The following is a 20,648-nucleotide window of genomic DNA, read 5'->3' on the forward strand; positions in this document are numbered from 1 at the left end:
CTTAGTACCAAACTTCCCCCACAACACCTTCCAAAAGTAGCTAAGGAATTTAACATCCGTATCATAAACAATACTCCTAGGCACACCATGAAGTCGCACTATCTCCCTGAAAAACAAGTTAGCTATGTTTGTGGCATCATCTATTTTAGGGCATGGAATGAAATGTGTCATCTTACTAAATCTATCCACAACCACAAAAATAGAATCTCTACCCCTTTTTTTTTAGGCAGCCCTAAAACAAAATCCATAGATATGTCTACCTATGGCTCACTAGGAATGGGCAAGGGTGTATACAACCCATTTGGCAAAACCTTAGATTTGGCCTTTCTACATGTAATGCATCTACCACAAATGCGATTAACATCTCTCTTCATCTTAGGCCATAAGAAATGTTCATGAAAAATATCTCAAGTTTTCTTGACACCAAAGTGTCCCATTAATCCCTCACCGTGTGCCTCACACACCAATAACTCATGCATAGAACAACTTGGCACACAAAGTTTGATTTCTTTAAACAAATAACCATCATGCTTATAAAACTTACCAAATGCCATCTTATAACATGCCATATATATATATCAGAAAAGTCAGCGTCATCGGCATACATGTCTTTCACATATTCAAACCCAAGCATTTTGGCACTCAAAGAAGTAAGAAGGACATACCTATGGGATAATGCATCTGCAACAATGTTCTCCTTACCTTGCTTGTAACGGATGACATATGGAAAGGTCTCAATGTATTCCATCCATCTAGCATGCCTTTTTTTCAACTTACCTTGATCCTTGAGATGCTTCAATGATTCATAATCGGTGTGAACCACAAATTCCGTTGGCCACAGGTAGTGCTGCCAAGTCTCTAAAGTATGAACAAGAGCATAAAACTCTTTGTCATAAGTAGGGTACTTTAGGGACGCCCTACTTAGCTTCTCATTGAAGAAGGCTATAGGCCGCCTTTCCTGCATCAAAACGGCTCCAATCCCTATTCATGAGGCATCATATTCATTCTCAAAAGCTTTGTTAAAGTCAGGTAATGCTAACACAGGTGCAGAGTACAACCTTTCTTTAATAGTAGTAAAAGCATTCTCTTAATCGGCCCCCTAATGAAAACATTCTTTTTAATTACTTCAGTGAGTGGTGCAGCAATGGTGCTAAAGTCTTTAACAAAATGCTGATAAAAGCTAGCTAAGCCATGGAAGCTTCTTACCTCAGTGATGCTCTTAGGCCTTGGCCATTCCTTGATGGCCTTGACTTTCTCTTCATCCACCTCAATACCTTTTGTACATCCTCAATAAATTTTTCTATGCAAAAGGTATATTTCTTAAAATTAGCATACAACTTTTCACATCTCAACACATCAAACACATATTTCAAATGCTCAATATGTTCATTTAAGTCCTTGCTGTACACTAGGATATCATCAAAGTACACAACCACAAACTTGCCTATGAACGCACGTAGGACATTGTTCATTAATCTCATAAAATTACTAGGGGCATTTGCAAGTCCAAATGACATAACCAACCATTCGTAAAGCCCATATTTTTGTCTTAGAAACAGTTTTCCATTCATCACCCTCTTTCATTCTAATTTGATGGTACCCACTTTTAAGATCAATTTTACTGAAAATACATGAGCCATGCAATTTATCAAGCATATAAATCTAATCTAGAAATGGGATGGCGATACTTTACCGTGATATTGTTGACCGCCTTGCAATCAACGCACATCCTCCACGTCCCATCCTTCTTTGGCACTAGTAGTACTGGTACTGCACATGGGCTCATGTTCTCCCTCACGTACCCCTTGCTCATTAAATCCTCAACTTGCCTCTGAAGCTCTTTTGTCTCCTCTAGATTACTCCTATAGGCTGGTTGGTTTGGAATAGTAGCACCGGGTACAAAATCAATGTGGTGCTCAATGTCTCTAATGGGTGGCAACTCATTAGGCATCTCCTCTGGGAATATAAGCTCAAACGCCTGCAACAAAGAAACAACCAAACTAGGAAGAGACTGGTTAATTTTATCAAGATTAAGATAAGACTCTTTATAGATAAGAAAAATCATAGTGCGATATGCTAAGAAAGCCCTCTTAACCTCACTCTCTTTTGCATAGAAACTCACTTTTGTCTTTCCTTTTCTCTCCGCAGGCTTTTTTTTTTCTTCTCTCGTGGCTCCACTATTTTTTCTTTACTCTCAGCCACCTTTCTATTTTCTCTTTCACTCTTTCTTTTTTGCTTATTTTCACTCTCACTCTTTATTTTTTGCTCAATCTCTTTTTCAATCTTTCTTTTTTTATCACTCTCACTTCCACTCTTTCTTTTTTGATCCCTCTTATTTTCACTCTTTCTTTTTTGAGCAACCTCACTTTTCAGTTTCAGTTGGTCCTCATGGACCTATCTTGGAGTTAAAGGAGCAAGTTTGATTGTTTTGCCCTCTTTTACAAAGTTGTACATGTTCTTAAACTCATCATGGGTCACCCTCCTATCATACTGTCATGGCTTCCCCAACAAAATATGACCAGCATGCATAGATACAACATCACAAAGCACCTCATCCTGATACTTTCCAATTGAAAAAGTAACTAATACTTGTCTATCCACCTTAACCTCCCCACAATCATTCAACCACTGCAACTTGTATGGTCTAGAGTGTTTCAAGGTAGGTAAATTCAATTTCTCAACTAAAGTAGTGCTAGCCACATTAGTACAACTCCCCCCATCAATGACCATACTACATACTTTGCTGTTGACGTGGCATCTAGTATGAAAAATGTTCTCCCTCTGTTGCTTTGCATTATCCATCTTAATGTGTATATTAAGAATACGCCTGGCAATAAGAGACTCACTTGTCATGGCGTATTACACTCCATCATCATCATTAGCATCAACCAACTCGGGCATCTCATCACTATCGTCCTCACTCTCAGTCATCACGTCCTCATTGTCACGCATAATCATCACCCGCTTGTTTGGACATTGAGAAGCGATGTGCCCTGAACCCAAACACTTAAAACATTTAATATCTCTATTCCTTGAAGGTTGGAATTCTACCTTGGGTTTGTTCTTGCTGTCCCCTTTTTTTTTAACTGCCTCTCTACCTTCATCGCCAGGTGCACTATATCCTCTATCTCCACATAATGCTGCAATTCAACTACATTGGATATTTCCCTATTCAAACCACTCAAAAATCTAGCCATGGTGGCCTTTTGATCCTCCTCTACATTAGCCCGAATCATCGCCACCTCCATCTCTTTATCGTAATCCTCCACACTCCTAGACCCCTGTGTAAGATTTTGTAATTTCTTGTAGAGGTCTCTATAGTAATGGCTAGGTACAAATCTCCTCCTCATGAGAGCTTTCAACTCTCTCCATGTCTCTACAGGCCTCTCATAATTCCTCATTCTATTGGTCACTAATTGATCCCACCAAATAATAGCATAATCAGTGAACTCAATTACTGCCAACTTTACTTTCTTCTCCTCTAAATAATTATGATAATCATAGATCAACTATATCTTTTTCTCCAACTCTAAATAAGCTTGAGGGTCAGTTCTACCTTGGAAATATGGTATTTTCATTTTGATACTCCTAAGGTTCTTATCTACTCCATCTCGACCTCCTGGGTTTCCACTAAGTCCTCTTTCACGCTTAACTCCTCTATGTCTACCCAATCTAACTTCAGATATTAAGTCTTCCTCATCCTCACCGTACTCTCCATGCTCATACTCATTCTCAATACTAGGCTCATATCGCCTCCTATCTCTCACATCTTGCAAATTTCTAATCACTGCTTCTTGATGATCCATCCTATCCTTCACTTCACCCAACACCAAGTTCAACCGCTCAAACTGTTGTTGCATGGCTTGCAACACAAAGGATGAGTTATCTGTCATCCCCTTTGTTGATGAGTCACTCTTATGTGACATTGTAATGTACTGTACAAAAAGAATGTTAGTGGAAAACCTCACACACACCCTTATGTGTTTACACTTGAATAATGACACTTCACTCGTGTTTCACTCTTAATTGGCTTTTTCCCGATAATAGTCTCACACTCTCTTGTCTTTTATCTCAATAGTTTTCTCGCTCAAGTTCTTTAAGAACTAGTTATACTAAATCAAGATAATACAATCTTGTATTATTCCAACCAGCAATAGGTTCAAGAAATAAGGAAGGAATAAAATGACACTAGACTCAATGAATTTATACGAGAGAAAGAGTAATTATAAAACATGATACCAACTAGAAAGATGTATTTAGCACCCTTGATGATAAAGCTCATGTAACAACCCGCTCCTTCTTCTTACGTACGGTTCTTCCTTCTTACGTACGCTTCCCTCTTTCTGACGTATGTTCCGTCTTTATGACATAAGCAAATCTCGAGGGCAGAGATTTTGTGATTGTCTGCCCCATCTATCTAGCGACTGCGAGACTCGTCATGCGTGTCGAACCATGATGGCAAGTTTCGAAAGATATCGTGTGACTTATAGGGCACGCCCAGTGTTTTAAATATGTTGGAAATATTTATAAGGAGTATTTTCAGTGTTATTGAATTAAGATTGATCTTAAATACGACAATCATAATATTCTTGAAGAGCTCCAAAAATATTATAATTGTCGGAAATCATTTTAATATTATTGTTCAAATGATTTCAATTATTTAAGATATTATGAGATTTAAATTATGTTGAAAGCTTTTATTAATCAAATGATTTTATTCTCTTTAATATGTTAAGTGAGACTTCATCATTTTATTAATGATGAAGAATATTATTTTATAAACTAAAGTTAGTTTAAAATAATATTCTACCTTAATTCCTCTAAGCGTTTTTATTTAAGTTAATATTTACGCATTTTTAAATTAGTATTTGAGATCCATCGTTAGATCATTACGTGGATCCCTGGACGAAGGGACTGGGTTAAATACCCAAACCCCCTCACTTTTTCCTCAGCTCTCTCTCTCTCCTCCCTCTCCCTAGCGTACAACGTATGCAGCCCATCTCCACGCCGTATGCTCCAAGCCTCAGCCCGGCGCCGCCGTGCGTCGCCAGCTCTCACTGCTGGCACCACCGGCTGCACCTCGCTTTGGCGAGCCTCCCTAGCCCAGCCTTTCTCTCTCACGCTCTCCCTTTCTCCCTTTCGGAAGTGCACAGCTCGAACTGGCTTAGTGCTTATTGTGCCGCCGTGTGCCGTCCTCCGGCGCCACCACCTCCACAGCAGCTTCCCCTTCCGCCGGCCATCATCCTCTAGCAAGCTCAGCCTTCCTCTCCCCCTCTGTCGCGCACACGCACCATACCCATGAAAATGGGTTCACACGGCTTCAAGGCCACCGATGCTCCTAGCGCCGCCGTGCGCGACCACCTTGGCCACCGGACACCACTACGAGCTACTCCTGGTCTCCCATTTCCTCCTCCCTCGAACCCATGGCCAGAAGCCCCTCCTCCATCTCAGGGTTTCTCCCTCTCTCACGCACGGGTTTTACACCCTCCACCACCGTGCACCGCCACCCATGGCAGATGACCACCACCTCTAGCCTCCTTAGGCCACCACCGAGCTATCCCAACCGCCCTTAGCTCTGATCTACCACCCATGCACACACACTCTCCCTCATTCTCTCACGGGTTTCCCTCCCTTACACGGCCACTCCTCCCTCCTCCGCCAAGAGCCATCGTGGCGCCACCCCAGTACCACCACGAGCTCCACTAGCAACCCCTCAGCCCAACCCTAGGTCCAAACCACCACTTTGAGTGGTGGGTAGTCACTGCACGTGATGGACATCCACTGTACACGGTTAGATCCACAGTGTTATGCTCCTTGCCACCATCACAAGGCCACCACGAGCCCTTCCAAGACCACATCTAGCTATCCAAACGCCTAAACAGTTAACGTACGTGGGTCAGCAGCCACGTATGATACTTCCGACATCATCGGCTATGACGATCAATGAGCAACGCACGGGTTATCTCGTCGATGGTATAACCCTCTATCCCTCGTTAATTATGTTAGATATTGATTAGTTGACTAGGTTGTGGACTATGCTGTTAGTATTAATGAAGTTGTGGTATTGTGATGTGGTGCTATGTGATGAAGTGTTGGACATTCTGTGTAGTGAAGTGTTGGGCATATATGTGTTGGATGGAGATGTATTGTACCGTGTTGTGTGCTGTGAAGTCTTGGGTGTAATTGGGAAGTACGCTGTGTAGTGTTGTGGACTGTGCCATGTGGTATGGTTGTGAAGTATGTGTTGTAATGATGACATGGCGTAGTGTATATGAAGGGAGTACATATGGAATGTACTCCATGTGATGGTGTGATGCACCATATGGCGTGTACGCCATAATAGTGATGTGGCGTGGTGTATGTGGAACAGGAAGAGTACACGCTGAGTGTACTCTGTGTGATGTGATGAGTGTGAAGGGAGTACACGTGGAGTGTACTCCACGTGGCAGCGACACTCCGTGTGGCTTGTCGTAGAGATAAGAATGGTTATGTGATTGATGGGCGTAGAACGTGATGGGTAGTGTCGGGAACTGTGGAACAGTGTCTCGAAATAGTTATGGCATAGCCTGTAGTCTGAGGTGGCAAGTGTCACCATGATGGACTTATGGCTAGGAGTATGTGTGAAGTAGCAGAACAAGTATAAGAGTGCGCAGCGGAAGTATGACTGAGGAATGTCACGAAGTGACATGACTATTGACAGTCGTGCTTGCGATGGACGAAGTAGCAGAACAAGTGTAAGAGTACGCAGCGGAAGAATGACTGGACAACGTCACGAAGTGACGTGGTTATTGGCAGTCATGCTTATGATGGGTGAAATGTTAGAGTGTAGGAATGGCGTAATGGGAACGTGATGTGGTGTCATAGTGTGACGAGAGTACGTGAGGAACCGTACTCATGATGAGTCAGGAGTTGACATAGCAGAATGTTGGGTAACGTCACAAGGTTATGGTGTAGCTTGGGTGTAGTCTCGAGCTATATGACGTGACATAAGGCGTAGTTGTAAATGGAGTTTTGTCGTGTTAAGTGTTGGGATGAACTGTCAAAAGGGACGGGTAGCATGAAAAGTCATGCTAGCCGGGTTAAGAGAAGATTGGTATCAGAGTATGGCCCTTGTCCCTACAAGTAGGTGATCAATATGTTATATGTTGATCTTAGGTGATAAAGGGGTAAGGTACACGTGTAACATGGTGAGACACAAGTGTCGGACGGATTCACCATATGTAATGGGTAATCTGTCATTAGTACAGTTACACGGTGCTTAAACCTTAGAGTTGGTTTAGAGCCGTGTTGCTCATATGGCTGGGAATGAGGATTTAGTGTGGGCTAAGATGCATGAAGGTAGTAACTAATGCGTTGTTAGGATTGGGATGCGTGATTCCATCGGTCGGAATCATGTGTCGGAATGCGGTTGTAAGAAGAGTACGACGAATGTCTTAGTATCTTAATCCTAAGTGATGCAAATTTCAGCCAAACAAAAAACCCTAAAAATTTCGGCAGTCTACTTTTTGTTTTACAACCCTAGACCAATAAAGTCTTAGAATTAAATTTAAAGATGCAAGAATTAAAAGATAGAATCAGACCTGATTGGAAATCTTGCTCTAAATACCAAATGATATGAACCCGTGGGAATGAAATCTCTTGAACCCACAATCAATTTGAAAACTCACCCAAGAAGGCCAAAATCAAGCCAATGGAAAATTTAGACCCGTTGAGGAACTTGTTTCAAGAACCTAGATTATAAGAAAATCTAGACATGTTGAAGAACTTGTTTCAAGAACCTAAATTATAAGGAAGAACGCCACAAATGTTATGATTTGCCTTTGATAAGTTTAAAAGTTCATTCAAGAACAAGAGGAGATAAACTCAACTCACAATGAATAAATTTATCAAATTTTATAAACTTGTTAAAATGAAACTACAAAGAGTATTTAAACAAAAACCTAATTAAAACTCTAGCCAAAATAAAACCATTTCTTCCAAAAATACCCCTGAATGAATAGTGTCGTGGCTACAATAACTCAGCTACAGTAACTTTTTGAAACTCTAGTTCAACAAAATAAAACATATGTAGGCCAAACATCCTCAAGCCTAATTTTTTTAAACTAATAAAATAAATCGTTTAAATGATTTAAACAAATTGAAAGCCTTCAATAACAATAGGCCCAAACAATAACTCTTAAGTCATGTCTTCCACAGCTTGTATCAAGTGGATCAAAACTGGTTCTTATTCTTTAAAGCCCATCTTGTGTGCTGGGCTCTTGCTAGTTTCATTTCAAGTGGATTGCACCAATCCTTGCATTGCTTCATTGATCGTCTTAGCTCTTGATCTTGTAATTGGCCCATCTGGAACTTGCAAAGGATCTTTAAGATTAGGTCCATGTTGGTGCCCATCAATCTGTTACTCAAGTTATTCTGTCACCTATTACTATACATTGCAAGTAATTCATGTTAAGTATGCCATATGTTACATGTATGTCATTTCATGTAATATTCACTGTTGCAAGTATGTCATGTAAGTATGTTGTCTGTTACATGTTATGTCATGTTATGAAATGTTGTCTGTTACATGTTATGTAATGTTACGAAATGTTTCTATCTCAAGTAAGTCATATCTTTTGAGTTACATTCAAGTCATGTTGTGTTACATCAGGGCTTCTGTCCTTTCGTATTCCAGTCATGTTTCGTCTCGAATACAATTTGTGTATTTCGAAAATAGTCATGTCAAGTTATTCATGTAATTCACGTTCATGTCATGTTTTAAGTCTTGTTATGATCAAGTTAAGTTTATGTTATCAGTTAAGTTGTACTATGGTCAAGGATGATACGCGTTGCTTAGTATTGCCGTCAAGGCTTATGCACTGCTGAGTACTACGATAAGGAGTATAATTTGCTGTACTACAAAAGGATATATCAGTTAAATTATACAACGATCAAGGATGATACGTGCTGCTTGGTACTGCAGTCAAGGCTATGTGCTACTGAGTACTATGGTGAATGAGTAAAATCTGCCGTACTATAATCAGCATGTTAAGTCAAGTCTCAGTTTAAGTCCAGTTCAGTTTAAGCAAGTCAAGTTCGGTTCACGTTTCAGTTTAAGTTATGTTAGTTATGTTATGTTGTATGTCAAGTTATGCTATGATTACTTATAACTTTGATTATGCATTCATGCTTTAACTATCGTGCATGCATCATTAACCTGTGTTAAGGTTTTCTGTTAACTTGTTGAGATTTGTAATCAAATCTCATTGTGGTAGTCTCAACTACCATTCCTCCCGAATGGCAGATCTTGTTATAGGACCCGAAGGAGAAGCGGGATTCGACCAACTGGACACGATTGATTGAGCGACAGTGTGACGTCAATGTTAGTATAGTAGTTAACTTAAATTACTGCTTGTATTATGGAGTTGCATCTCAAGTACTCTTCTAATCATAGCCATTTTGGACTAGCGCTATGATCTCAGTTGTTTAGTATGTCCTTTTGTATGAAATATGTTTTGAGTATTTGAGATATTTTCAGTTTGGTGCATAGTATTGCTAAAGAAAAAAATTATCCACTGTGAATATTGTATAATGCTAGATGCATGTTAGGAACATTAAATCTTTCATTGTCATGAACGAGGACAAGTAACCTTGTTTGCATGTCCTGACGCTTCAGATGTCCGTCCGATCCCCAGTGGAATTTGGGGACATCACAACCATTCAGGAAAGAGAAATAGTTTAGCCACAAAGAGATTATACAAAAACAATCTCATAAACTGATGTGGCTTGATGTGGTTCGTTAGATTGTAAAGTTACTTTTATTATAAAGTAGATCTAACAGATCAGATGAAATCACGTCAGTTTGTGGGATTATTTTGTATAATTTCTTTGTGGATGTAGCAGCACTTGGAAAGAAAACAAGCGTAATGGCTGATGCTCTAAGCTGCAAGTTTCGATCGGAGTTGGCAATTGTGCATCGTCCCATAGTGAATCTAATTGCAGCAACCCAAAACTTAACTTAGGAGGATGATGAACTCAAAGGTGGGGGAAATGGTGTAGCAAACAATAACTACAACAAAACCAGTCAATTTTAAAAAGATCATGGAGCTACAAGGGACATAACCAAAGGCGATAGAGTTGAAAATAGGTGAAGGTGTAGCAGACAGTACCTAAAACAAAACTGGTCAATTTTAAAATGATCATGGAACTACAAGAGACTGAACAAAAATAGTAGAGCTGACAGAATCTAGGCCATCTCTAGGTGGCAAGGGATGGAATATTGATGTATGACCATTAAGTGATAGTTTTGAAAGGTGAAGAAACTATAAGCGACATCTTGTGCAAAGCACACCATGCCCCATATGTCGTACACCTTGGTCGATTGTGTTAGCAAATGCTCCACTTGTTAGATGGTCAAAGCAGAACACCAATGATTAGAAGACACTTTGTAGGCTTTTTGCTTTGACACCAACGATTAGAAGACACTTTGTAGGCTTTGCTAATACTCAAGGGGAAATGGGAAAAGGTAATCTTGAATTTCATGGTTGGATTGCCTAGATCACCCAGTGGTTCAAATTCGAAGTGAGTAGTTATAGACTGGTCAAACAGGTCTGCTCATTTATCTTGTCAAGAACACTGATACCATTGAGAAGTTAGTCTAACTTTGTATTTGAGACATGGCTAGCCTACATGATGTGTTGAGAGTGATTATATTTGATAGAGATACTCGGTTCACATCAAGATTTTGGAAGGGCTTACAGTTGGTTGCATGGACCAGGTTAAGTTTTAGTAGTGCATACCATCCTAAGACAGATTAGCAGTCAGATCATACCATTTAGGTATTGAATGATATGATTTGAGTGTGTCCCTTGAAGGTTAATAGGGAACTGGGCTAACCACTTATTTCTCAAGGTCTCAGTCATATATTAACATTTTAGTTTCATTTATGTTTGTAGAGTCTTTGCTCTTTTAACCTCATGACTATTACACACAATTAACCCCATTATGTTAATGTTAGAGTGTAAGGATTCCCTTGATTTTCCAGGATGTATGTAAAATAACAGTATAGGAATAGTAAAGAAGATGATGAATGCTGATGAAAATACCTCAAATGTTCATACGGATTGGGGTATTCGAGGTCCCCAATTCCTCCATAAAAGACAAACAGCTATTGGATGAAAATGCTCCAGAGTGATTCCAAAAACCCCTCTGGCGTGATACTTAACTGTTTCTTATTGAAATTACATAAAAGTCCCCTTGTAAGCAAGATATCAACTAAAACCAAAATACACCGTTTTTATAAATCAAACGGTGCGGTTTACATACAGACCCATTCCCATTTAAATGCCTTAAACTATGCCGTTGCTAGCCTTTATTGAAACTGTGCCGTTTAACATCACCAGCCTTATTACGAAAATCCTTGCCTTCATCTTCTCATTTCTTCTTCTACACTTCAGCATCCTCTCTCTTCAGCCCTTAAAGTTCCAAACTTTACCTCCATGGATCTCGAGCTAGAAGACCTCCTAACATTCCCCTTCCCTTATAAGACCTTGTCCACAAGGTGTGGATACAAAGCCCTAAGCTTCCAGAGATTTTCCCAAGAATTATCATCTTGTGAAAGCCCTACCCATATAATCAACACCTCTGTTGTAGCCCATCCCCCATTTTGTCTCATATGTCGATCACGCACCACCTCTGGTTCTGGAATCACTTCGCCGTCATTATTGGTGGGTGGAAGCGTGGCCAATAGTTGAATACGATCCCCCGATTTCCTCTTCAAGCAGGAAACATGAAAAACTGGGTGGATTTGAGAAGAGGGGGGTAACTCAAGCTTGTAGGCCACGGATCCAAGCTTCTGAAGCACCTTGAAAGGCCCATAGAAGCATGAAGCCAACTTCATATTTTGACGCAACGCCACCTTTTTCTGGCGGTACGGTTGAAGGCGGAGGTATACCCAATCTCCCACACTAAACTGTCTTTAGGTTCTCTTTTTGTTTGCATAGTGTTTCATTCTCCCTTGAGCTGCCAAGAGGTTGTTTTTTAAGAGATTCAAAGTCTGTGCTCTATTGTGTAGTAGATGGTCAACTGTTGTATTTTTTGATGTGCCCGGAATATAGTCTAGTAATTTAGGGGGAGGGTAACCATAGAGAGCCTCAAATGGGGTTAGCTTAGTTGAGCTGTGGTAGGTACTGTTGTACCACCATTCAGCTAATGGCAGCCATTGGCTCCACCCCGTAGGTTTAGATCCTGCGTAACACCTCAAATAGCCTTCCACCTCCTTATTCACCGCTTCCGTTTGACCGTCGCTCTGCGGGTGATAAGCCAAGCTATAGTCTAAGGAAGTACCCTGGAGAGCAAACAACTCCTTCCAGAATGAACTCAAAAACACCGGGTCCCTGTTTGACACTATGGTCTTCGGAAATCCATGCAATTTAAAAACTAACCCGAAAAATACCTTGGCCACTTCCTAAGCTGTGTAGGGATGAGATAGGGCCATGAAATGCCCATATTTAGTGAAACGATCCACTACAACAAAAATTACAGAATACCCCTTGGACTTTGGTAAACCTTTCACAAAGTCCATTGAAATATCGACCCATGCTTGTTGAGGTATGGGGAGAGGTTGTAAGAGACCAGCTGGGGGCAACGTCTCATACTTAGAAGCCTGACATATTTCACATTCCCTTACCCACCTTTTAATGTCTTTTTTCATACCTGGCCAATAGAAGTACCTTTTGGCCCTTTGATAGGTCTTTAAGTACCTCGAGTGTCCCGCCATAGGGTCGGTATGAATAAACTGAAGTACTTTCAGTTTGAAAGGTGAGTCTGAAACTATAAAAAATCTGCCCTTCCTCAAAATTATTCCCTGCTATACGGTTGTCCCCTTAGGAACTTCTAGCTGCTTCAACAATCTTTCCATCAAACCTGAAGCTTCTGTATTTTTCTTATAACTGAGTTTAAGCTCTTCCACCCAATCTAAGTGGGAAATGAAATCTGGGCAAGCAATCCTACTTCTTCATTTTCAATATCCCCTTTTCTCGACAGTGCATTAGCCATGACATTATCTCTTCCCCTCTTGTACTCAATCTTAAAATTGTAGCCCATAAGCTTGCTTACCCATTTATGTTGAGCTTCCGTTCCAATTTTCTGCTCAAGCAGAAATTTCAGCGCTTGTTGGTCCGTTTTAATGATAGTTTTCAAAATACTGACATCTGATTTTAATTCTAGGATTTCTTGTTGGTGGTGTTCAACTTGAAGCTGAAGGTTCTCCTGTTGCTGATGCTTGGATCTGGTATTGTCTGCCATGGTAGATGGTAGTGTATGGTGCTGTTTAGGTTAGTGTTTGGCTTGGGAAATGGGTAGTGAAAATGTAATGTATGGGTTAATTCAATCCGATATTATCTGGATTGAAAGTGTAGTGGCTCGGTATGGTAATGATGATTTAATGGCTTGGATATGTTTGGATGAAATGGTTAGGATCGATTACTAATGATACCACTTGTAAGGATTCCCTTGATTTTCCAGGATGTATGTAAAATAACAGTACAGGAATAGTAAAGAAGATGATGAATGCTGATGAAAATACCTCAAATGTTCATACGGATTGGGGTATTCGAGGTCCCCAATTCCTCCATAAAAGACAAATAGCTATTGGATGAAAATGCTCCAGAGTGTTTCCAAAAACCCCTTTGGCGTGATACTTAACTGTTTCTTATTGAAATTACATAAAAGTCCCATTGTAAGCAGGATATCAACTAAAACCAAAACACACCGTTTTTATAGATCAAACGGTGCGGTTTACATACAAACCCATTCCCATTTAAATGCTTAAACTATGCCGTTGCTAGCCTTTATTGAAACTATGCCGTTTAACGTCACCAACCTTAATACGAAAACCCTTGCCTTCATCTTCTCATTTCTTCTTCTACACTTCAGCGTCCTCTCTCTTCAGCCCTTAAAGTTCCAAACTTTACCTCCATGGATCTCGAGCTAGAAGACCTCCTAACATAGAGACCCTTGTAGTCTTGGCTTTTCTTGGGACCGTCGAGAAAGAATCTAGTCCTCCTCAGGATGGTCATCACTAGGTGTTCCGCTTGTGAGCAGATCCAGCATTTTAATCCTCCCCTTAACCTCGTGGTACTATCTTCTCTGTCATGGCTCTTTTTAATCATTTTACCTTTATCAATCAATCATTGACATAAGTCTATTTCCTTTCTATTTATTAAGCCTTTCCTTTTCTTATCTTACATTCATTTAATATATAAGCAGTAAAAAACATACAGTTTATTGTATTTATACTTCATACATGAATCCAAGGTGAAACCGAATATGTACATGAGTGGTTTGATTGTGGTATGCGTGTAACCCTAATTGTGTAGGTTATTTGATGGTTGTGAAGCATGGTGGTCATGATCCTTGATGTAGGCTAGTTTAGGTGGAAGTGTTTGAATGGGTGAAAACGACTGTTTGGGTTTTAGGTGGTGCAATTTAGGATTTAGTGATTTCATGAGCAAGTGAGGGTAAGACTCGGATTAGAGGTATTGATCTATAATGGAGTCATGTATGAATTTAAAGAGTTTGATGTGAGTTTAGTGGAGGTTTTGTGACCAAGGATCTTACACACTTGAAGTTTCAGGTAGTAGGTCTGGAGAGACTAGTTTGAGACAATAGTGTTACATCATTATATGTGGATGACTCTAGGTTAAACGAGGTTGATTTGCTTATATTTCGTCGGTCTTATGGTATGATTTCATGCGTCCATAAAAGGAGAGTGCATTTATAAGGAATTAGGTTTGAGGATTGTGCCCTAACTAGGGTTGACTTGTGAAGATTTTAGATACACGGTTCATCCTTTGGGCCTAGTTGCATGTTGCATGTTGCATGTTGCATGATGCATATTTCATATTTTATTTAATAAAAAGAGATGCTTATTGAACTATATGGATGTTTATAAGTTTTGTTTGATGCTTAGTGACACGTACATTTCATGACCAATCCATTCCGAATTCCCCTTGAATTGGCCATGAGCCTCACCTAAATGTTTTAAATATCAAATAGTTACTTTTAACTATAGTGGATGATTTTAAATTGAGCCAATTATATTAAAATCTTCCGAGTATTTTTAATTGTCCAAAGTTATTTCAAATGAGGTATTTTTAATTATTATTGAACCAATCCTAATTTTTAAAGTAAGACTCTTTAACTTTTGGAAACCCTGCAAATAATAAAGTTTTGTAAATCTATATCATGTAATTGATTTTATTTCCCCTAAAAATATTTATTAAAACTCATCATTTGAATTTTGGTTTAAAACTCTGTTTATTTAGATGGATTTATTCTGTTAGAAATATTTACTAATAACTTCATTTTATAATGAAAAGTATTATTTTGTAATCAAGAAAACAAGTTGTTTAAATTTAGGCTTTACTTTCATTTCTATTATGATCTCCTAACATCCTCACTTAATTTATTTTATTGTGCTTCCTGATTTAATTCTGTGATGCCCCCAGATTCCACTTGTGATTTGGCGGAGTCTTTGAAGCGTTGGGACATGCAATATAAGGTTACCCCCGTTCATGACAGATAAAGATGCAATACACCTAGCATGCATCTAGGATTATGCAATATTCGCAGCAGATAATTTTTTTTTTTCTTAAGCAATAATATGTTCCAGATATAACATATTCCAAATTAATATAAGCATACTTCATAACATATAATATCTGACCTCCAAAAGTTATAGTGTTTGTCCAAAATGTCTGTAACATCATTAGCACTCGAGATAGGGCTCCTCATGTACATAATAAACTAACGTAGTAACTACTAGGTTAGCCTAAGGAGTAGCTCGCACAATTCGGCTAGGATAGCCATAATCTTATCCAAAAATTGGAGCATTGATGTGATGAGCTCCTCGTAGTTACGTTGTGGTTTAATTGGCCTCGTCTAAATGATCCTCCTCGGGTCCTCCTGATCCTGAGACATGGTCTACCATTTGGGAGAAATGGTAGTTGAGACTATCAAGTGAGATTTGATTACAAATCTTAGCAAGTTAATAACCAACTTAAACTAAAAGTTTACAGATGCATGCATGACAATAAGAAGACATGAATGCTAGCGTGAAAATGAATGAGCATGATATGACTTGGAAAATAGTATGGCATGTACTCACATAACTTAGAAACTGACATGAATTGAATTGAGATGAATGGTAACTGACTTAAACTTAACTGACTTGAAACTAAACTGAATGTGAAATAAACATGATTTGAATGTAAACTGAACATGAACTTAGAATCTTGTTCCATAAATAAATTGGTTAATTAAACATGACACGTGGATTCTACAGAAGTCTCACTAAGCCATGGGCCCCTGCTGATACCGCATCACATCACAAGGATTTGCACCAGCTGCAAGTATGTGTAATATGCATCACACCATAGGTATTCACACCTGTTGTGAGTACGTAATCTACGTATCCCATAGCAGGTAACTGCACCTGCTTGAGTACATAAAACATGAACGTGAACTGTGGATGGCACCATTGGTGTTGGTGCTTGACTTCTCTCATGCAACCAGTTACTTAAGGCCCATTCAAAGCGTGTTGACGATACTTTGTCAATCCAGGGAGTTTCACTCCAGCGTGAATAATGAAGTTTTACTAGGATATTGCCCTATCTTAGTACTTGGGATCGTGATAAACATAAATGACTCAACTGACTTGAAAGTATTGTTTTTCATGATGAACTCCATACTCGTGACATGACGTGTCATGAAATCAAATGACACATGAAATGGCATGGCATGACGTGACATGTCAGTGTGACTAATTAACATGGTATAACATGGCTTATAACAGTTAAATATTACAGGACATGACATATCATGTAATAGTTAATTATGTACTTGAAAAAAAAACATGGTATAAGATAACTTAACATGTATGTACAAACATAACATACCTGAATGATGATTTCTTACCACCATACATACACAAGTATTCTGAAAGTAAGTTAGATGCGAACTTACAATGATTGTAGCATGACATAAAGTAGTGTGAAATAACATGAATCGAAAGGAGATATTTCTATGAGTTAGAAACTCTTCACTAACATATTTAGAAACATAAATTACTGACTTATGGTAAAATTACCATTTTAACCCTTTACTTGTAGAAAAATGAATACTTTACCCTTAAATTAAGGATTCTGCATCTTAACTCCAATTCTCTCCAAAATCTACATACCTTATGTAACTTTTATCATAAATCTAAATATCCAATTAGGAAAATTTAAGACACAATAAAACTATGTGAACTATGTTTAGAGCATTAGTATTGGCTTCATCAAAGCCATCTCCAAAATTTGATGAAAAGTACATATTTTTCATAAATTTAAAACCTCCATAGCCATAACCCCTCATTGGATTAGCCATTGAATTCATCAAAATAATAATATAATATTATTTTTTTAATAATAATATTTTTAATTTTTTTTTATATTTGACAATTACACTAATCATATGTTAATTAATAATTTAATTTGATTTTTACATTATTATTACATTATCATTACAAGACGATCTTTGTTTTTGGGATATTGGACAAAATCACACCTTTCTACACTATTATGGGATACTGCATGCACGAAATTGAAGAATATTCGTATAGATTAAACTTCTGTTGGAGATTAAATGTGAATAAAAAAGTTCGTTAGAGATTAAACGTGAATAAATAATAGATTTGCTTGGTAAACAATAGCCCTTCAAATTTGAAGAAATCCATACATTTACTGTAACTCAAAGCTTCCCATTTATCTCTTTGACTAATCCAATGCAGCTGTGTTTTGATGAAATTCATATTTTACATTTGGTTAGACTTTTGATAAAGCCAATGCCAATGCTCTTAGGTTGGGTTAAAAGCCTTGATTTTTGTTGCAATTCTATCCAACTTCAAACCACATATTCAAACCAATTTGTGCAACATCTGAAGATCACATCCTATGTTCTAAAATCATGCTAAGACCATAAAATATACACTTAAAAAAAAATTAGAAGGTTATGTGATTCCAAGCTGCATGACTGAACTGTTTTGGAATTGTAAAGGCAACTCGAGAGAACAAGTGGAAGATAGTTTCTCTATTGTTTTTAGGGATTATTTTCTGCTCTTTTGGTTCTATATAGGTGCAAAGCTACTGTAGTAGAAGAGCATTGGAGGGTACTGTAAAGTCTTATTTTTATTTGGAATAGAATGTATTCTCTTCAAAATGATAAGAGAAATATTAAAGACCCAGACTACGAAGTTTCCTACCTATGGTGACCAGCCACTTTTAGCATGTGACCCAAAGGAAAAGAGAAAAATATTGAACTCCCAGCCTTCTGACTTGGATTAATTTACTTATTACGAAAAGTTAAATAAAAAGTCCAGATGACTCGGCCGGGTAGATCGATTCAATAGTGTAAAAAAGTGCTTAACTTCTCTTAAGTCACTATATATATCAGCACTCACATGCCCATGAAACTATTTGAATACAGGATCCATAGAATTCTGAACGAGTGTCTGTGACTGTGAGGAGATAGGTGTGAAAGTACGTACGCCATGGGGAGGCCTCCTTGCTGTGATAAAGTGGGCATCAAGAAGGGTCCATGGACCCCTGAGGAGGACATCATCCTAGTCTCTTACATTCAAGAACATGGTCCAGGAAATTGGAGATCAGTGCCTACCAATACTGGTATGTGCAATAACATAGATCAAGATTCTTCATGCTTTTGTAAATATCTTCTGTATTCGAGATGTTCTTAAGTCGGTACACTTCCATACGGGGTTTCATGAACTTGAACGAAATTTGCTTCTTTTTTTTTTCAACGTTTTTCTTTCTGAGACTGAATGCACTGATGGATCCATCTCTTTTTGTCCACAAAAGGGTTACTGAGGTGCAGCAAAAGTTGCAGGCTTAGATGGACTAACTACCTCAGACCTGGAATCAAAAGAGGGAACTTCACTCCCCATGAAGAGGGGATGATAATCCATTTGCAGGCTTTTCTGGGTAACAAGTAATCTTCAAACATTACAATTTTTTTCTAGCAATTTTCTCTGTATTCTTTTATTTTCAGGAAAAAAAGAAAGAGGAAAGAAAAAACCCAACTACACACAAATTCAACTCCCTCGTGTCCTTTTTTTTTTCCAATTTTTATTTGGTTTTGCAAAACATTATCTTGTCCTTTAATTCTTTCCTTGTTCTTTTTTCCTCTCAAGTACTTGTTTTGCTGGAATTGGTAGTCTGTAAATCTGAGTTTCCAAATTTGGGTTGATCAGGTGGGCAGCCATAGCTTCCTACCTCCCACAAAGAACAGATAATGATATCAAAAACTATTGGAACACCCACCTGAAGAAGAAGCTGAAGAAATTTCAATCAGCCATGGACCCCCACATGATGGCATCAGACTCAACCACCACTGATCATCAGGTTTCAACCAGAAGCTTTAATGAGAGAAGAAGCTTAGACGGCACCAACGACCCTGCCCCATCTCTCATCAGCCTAAACCAGTCCTCTACGTATGCCTCAAGTACGGAGAACATTTCTCGACTCCTAGAGGGTTGGATGAGATCACCAAAGACGAGTACTAACGCTACTAATCTCGGAGATCAGGCTCAAGACAAAATGCTTCAAGAAATTAACAGTGACATTAAGAGCAATGTAATTGGCAACTCAACAATGGTAACGACTAATCTTCAATGCCACCAAATTATTAGCAAAGCCGGGCAGCAAGAAAGTGGTGGCGATTTGGTCGTCTCTCATGAAGAGTTTGATTCGATCTTATCCATTGAGAACATGAACAATGCTGCATGGGACAAGTCGACCTGCGATTCTACGCCCGACAAAAGTTCTCAAAGTTCTGCGTATGATGATCAGAAGGTTAATGTCACGCCGGATAGGAATAAACCGAGGTTTCATGAGAACAATCCAGCTCCATTATCTTTTCTTGAGAAGTGGCTCTTGGATGAAAGTAGTGCTGGTCAAGTCGAGGAGATGATGGAATTATCTCCAATGTTCTAACAAGATCATGATTCTTTTAGACTACTTGGAGACATGACCGTTACAAATTTCTATCTTTTCTAGAATTTTTTGTTATGCTACTTAACAAAAAGAAAAAAAAAAAAAAAAACAGAGAAAGGTTTGTTAAACCTTTGTTGGGGTCTGATCAGAAGTTGAGATCTCTTTGCAAAATGTATGTAACTTAGAATTTCTAAACGAATAATCTCAAGTGACAGTACTTCTAGCTAGTCTTCCACCTTAATTAGTTTGTTTGTTTTAACTTGTAGTTTCGTGTTAGTAATCATCAGCTATTTATTTTGCCTTTAATCTATCGTACGTATCCGATTAATAAATATTGCCCAAGATATGGGTCAGATCGTGTCAAGTTACTTTCCGATCTCTTTTCCAATATTATAATAGCTAGGTGACAGAAAGGATATCTACTTAGAGGTGAAGACAAAGTTAGAGTTTGGTGTCACCATGCAACTTTAACAACATGAATTGACAATTTTTACAGATTTAAAATTAAAATTGAGGTCTTTATTTGAATATTATATATAGAGTTAGTCTATTTATAATCTTTAAATAGAAATTGTTCATATAAATCCATACAGTTAGATTTAAAAAAAAATTAAAATT

General features: G+C 38.5%; 1 protein-coding gene across 1 annotated transcript; it reads left to right on the top strand.

Annotated features, from left to right (window-relative positions):
- Positions 1 to 18,487: 18,487 nt before the first annotated feature.
- LOC109007429 (transcription factor MYB60) lies at positions 18,488 to 20,139 on the top strand. The gene is made up of 3 exons (XM_018987100.2): positions 18,488 to 18,704; positions 18,897 to 19,026; positions 19,289 to 20,139. The coding sequence occupies exons 1-3, from the start codon at positions 18,572 to 18,574 to the stop codon at positions 20,028 to 20,030; spliced, it is 1,005 nt and encodes a 334-aa protein (XP_018842645.1). The 5' UTR covers positions 18,488 to 18,571; the 3' UTR covers positions 20,031 to 20,139.
- Positions 20,140 to 20,648: the final 509 nt, after the last annotated feature.

This window comes from Juglans regia, chromosome 3 (assembly GCF_001411555.2).
Source record: "Juglans regia cultivar Chandler chromosome 3, Walnut 2.0, whole genome shotgun sequence".
Classification (NCBI taxonomy): Eukaryota; Viridiplantae; Streptophyta; class Magnoliopsida; order Fagales; family Juglandaceae; genus Juglans; species Juglans regia.

Excerpts from the sequence above, each read along its gene's own strand:
- LOC109007429 (XM_018987100.2), top strand. The coding sequence starts at position 18,572 with ATGGGGAGGCCTCCTTGCTGTGATAAAGTGGGCATCAAGAAGGGTCCA. Across the intron at positions 18,705-18,896 it reads ATCAGTGCCTACCAATACTG|GGTTACTGAGGTGCAGCAAA; the intron begins GTATGTGCAATA and ends TGTCCACAAAAG. Across the intron at positions 19,027-19,288 it reads CAGGCTTTTCTGGGTAACAA|GTGGGCAGCCATAGCTTCCT; the intron begins GTAATCTTCAAA and ends TGGGTTGATCAG.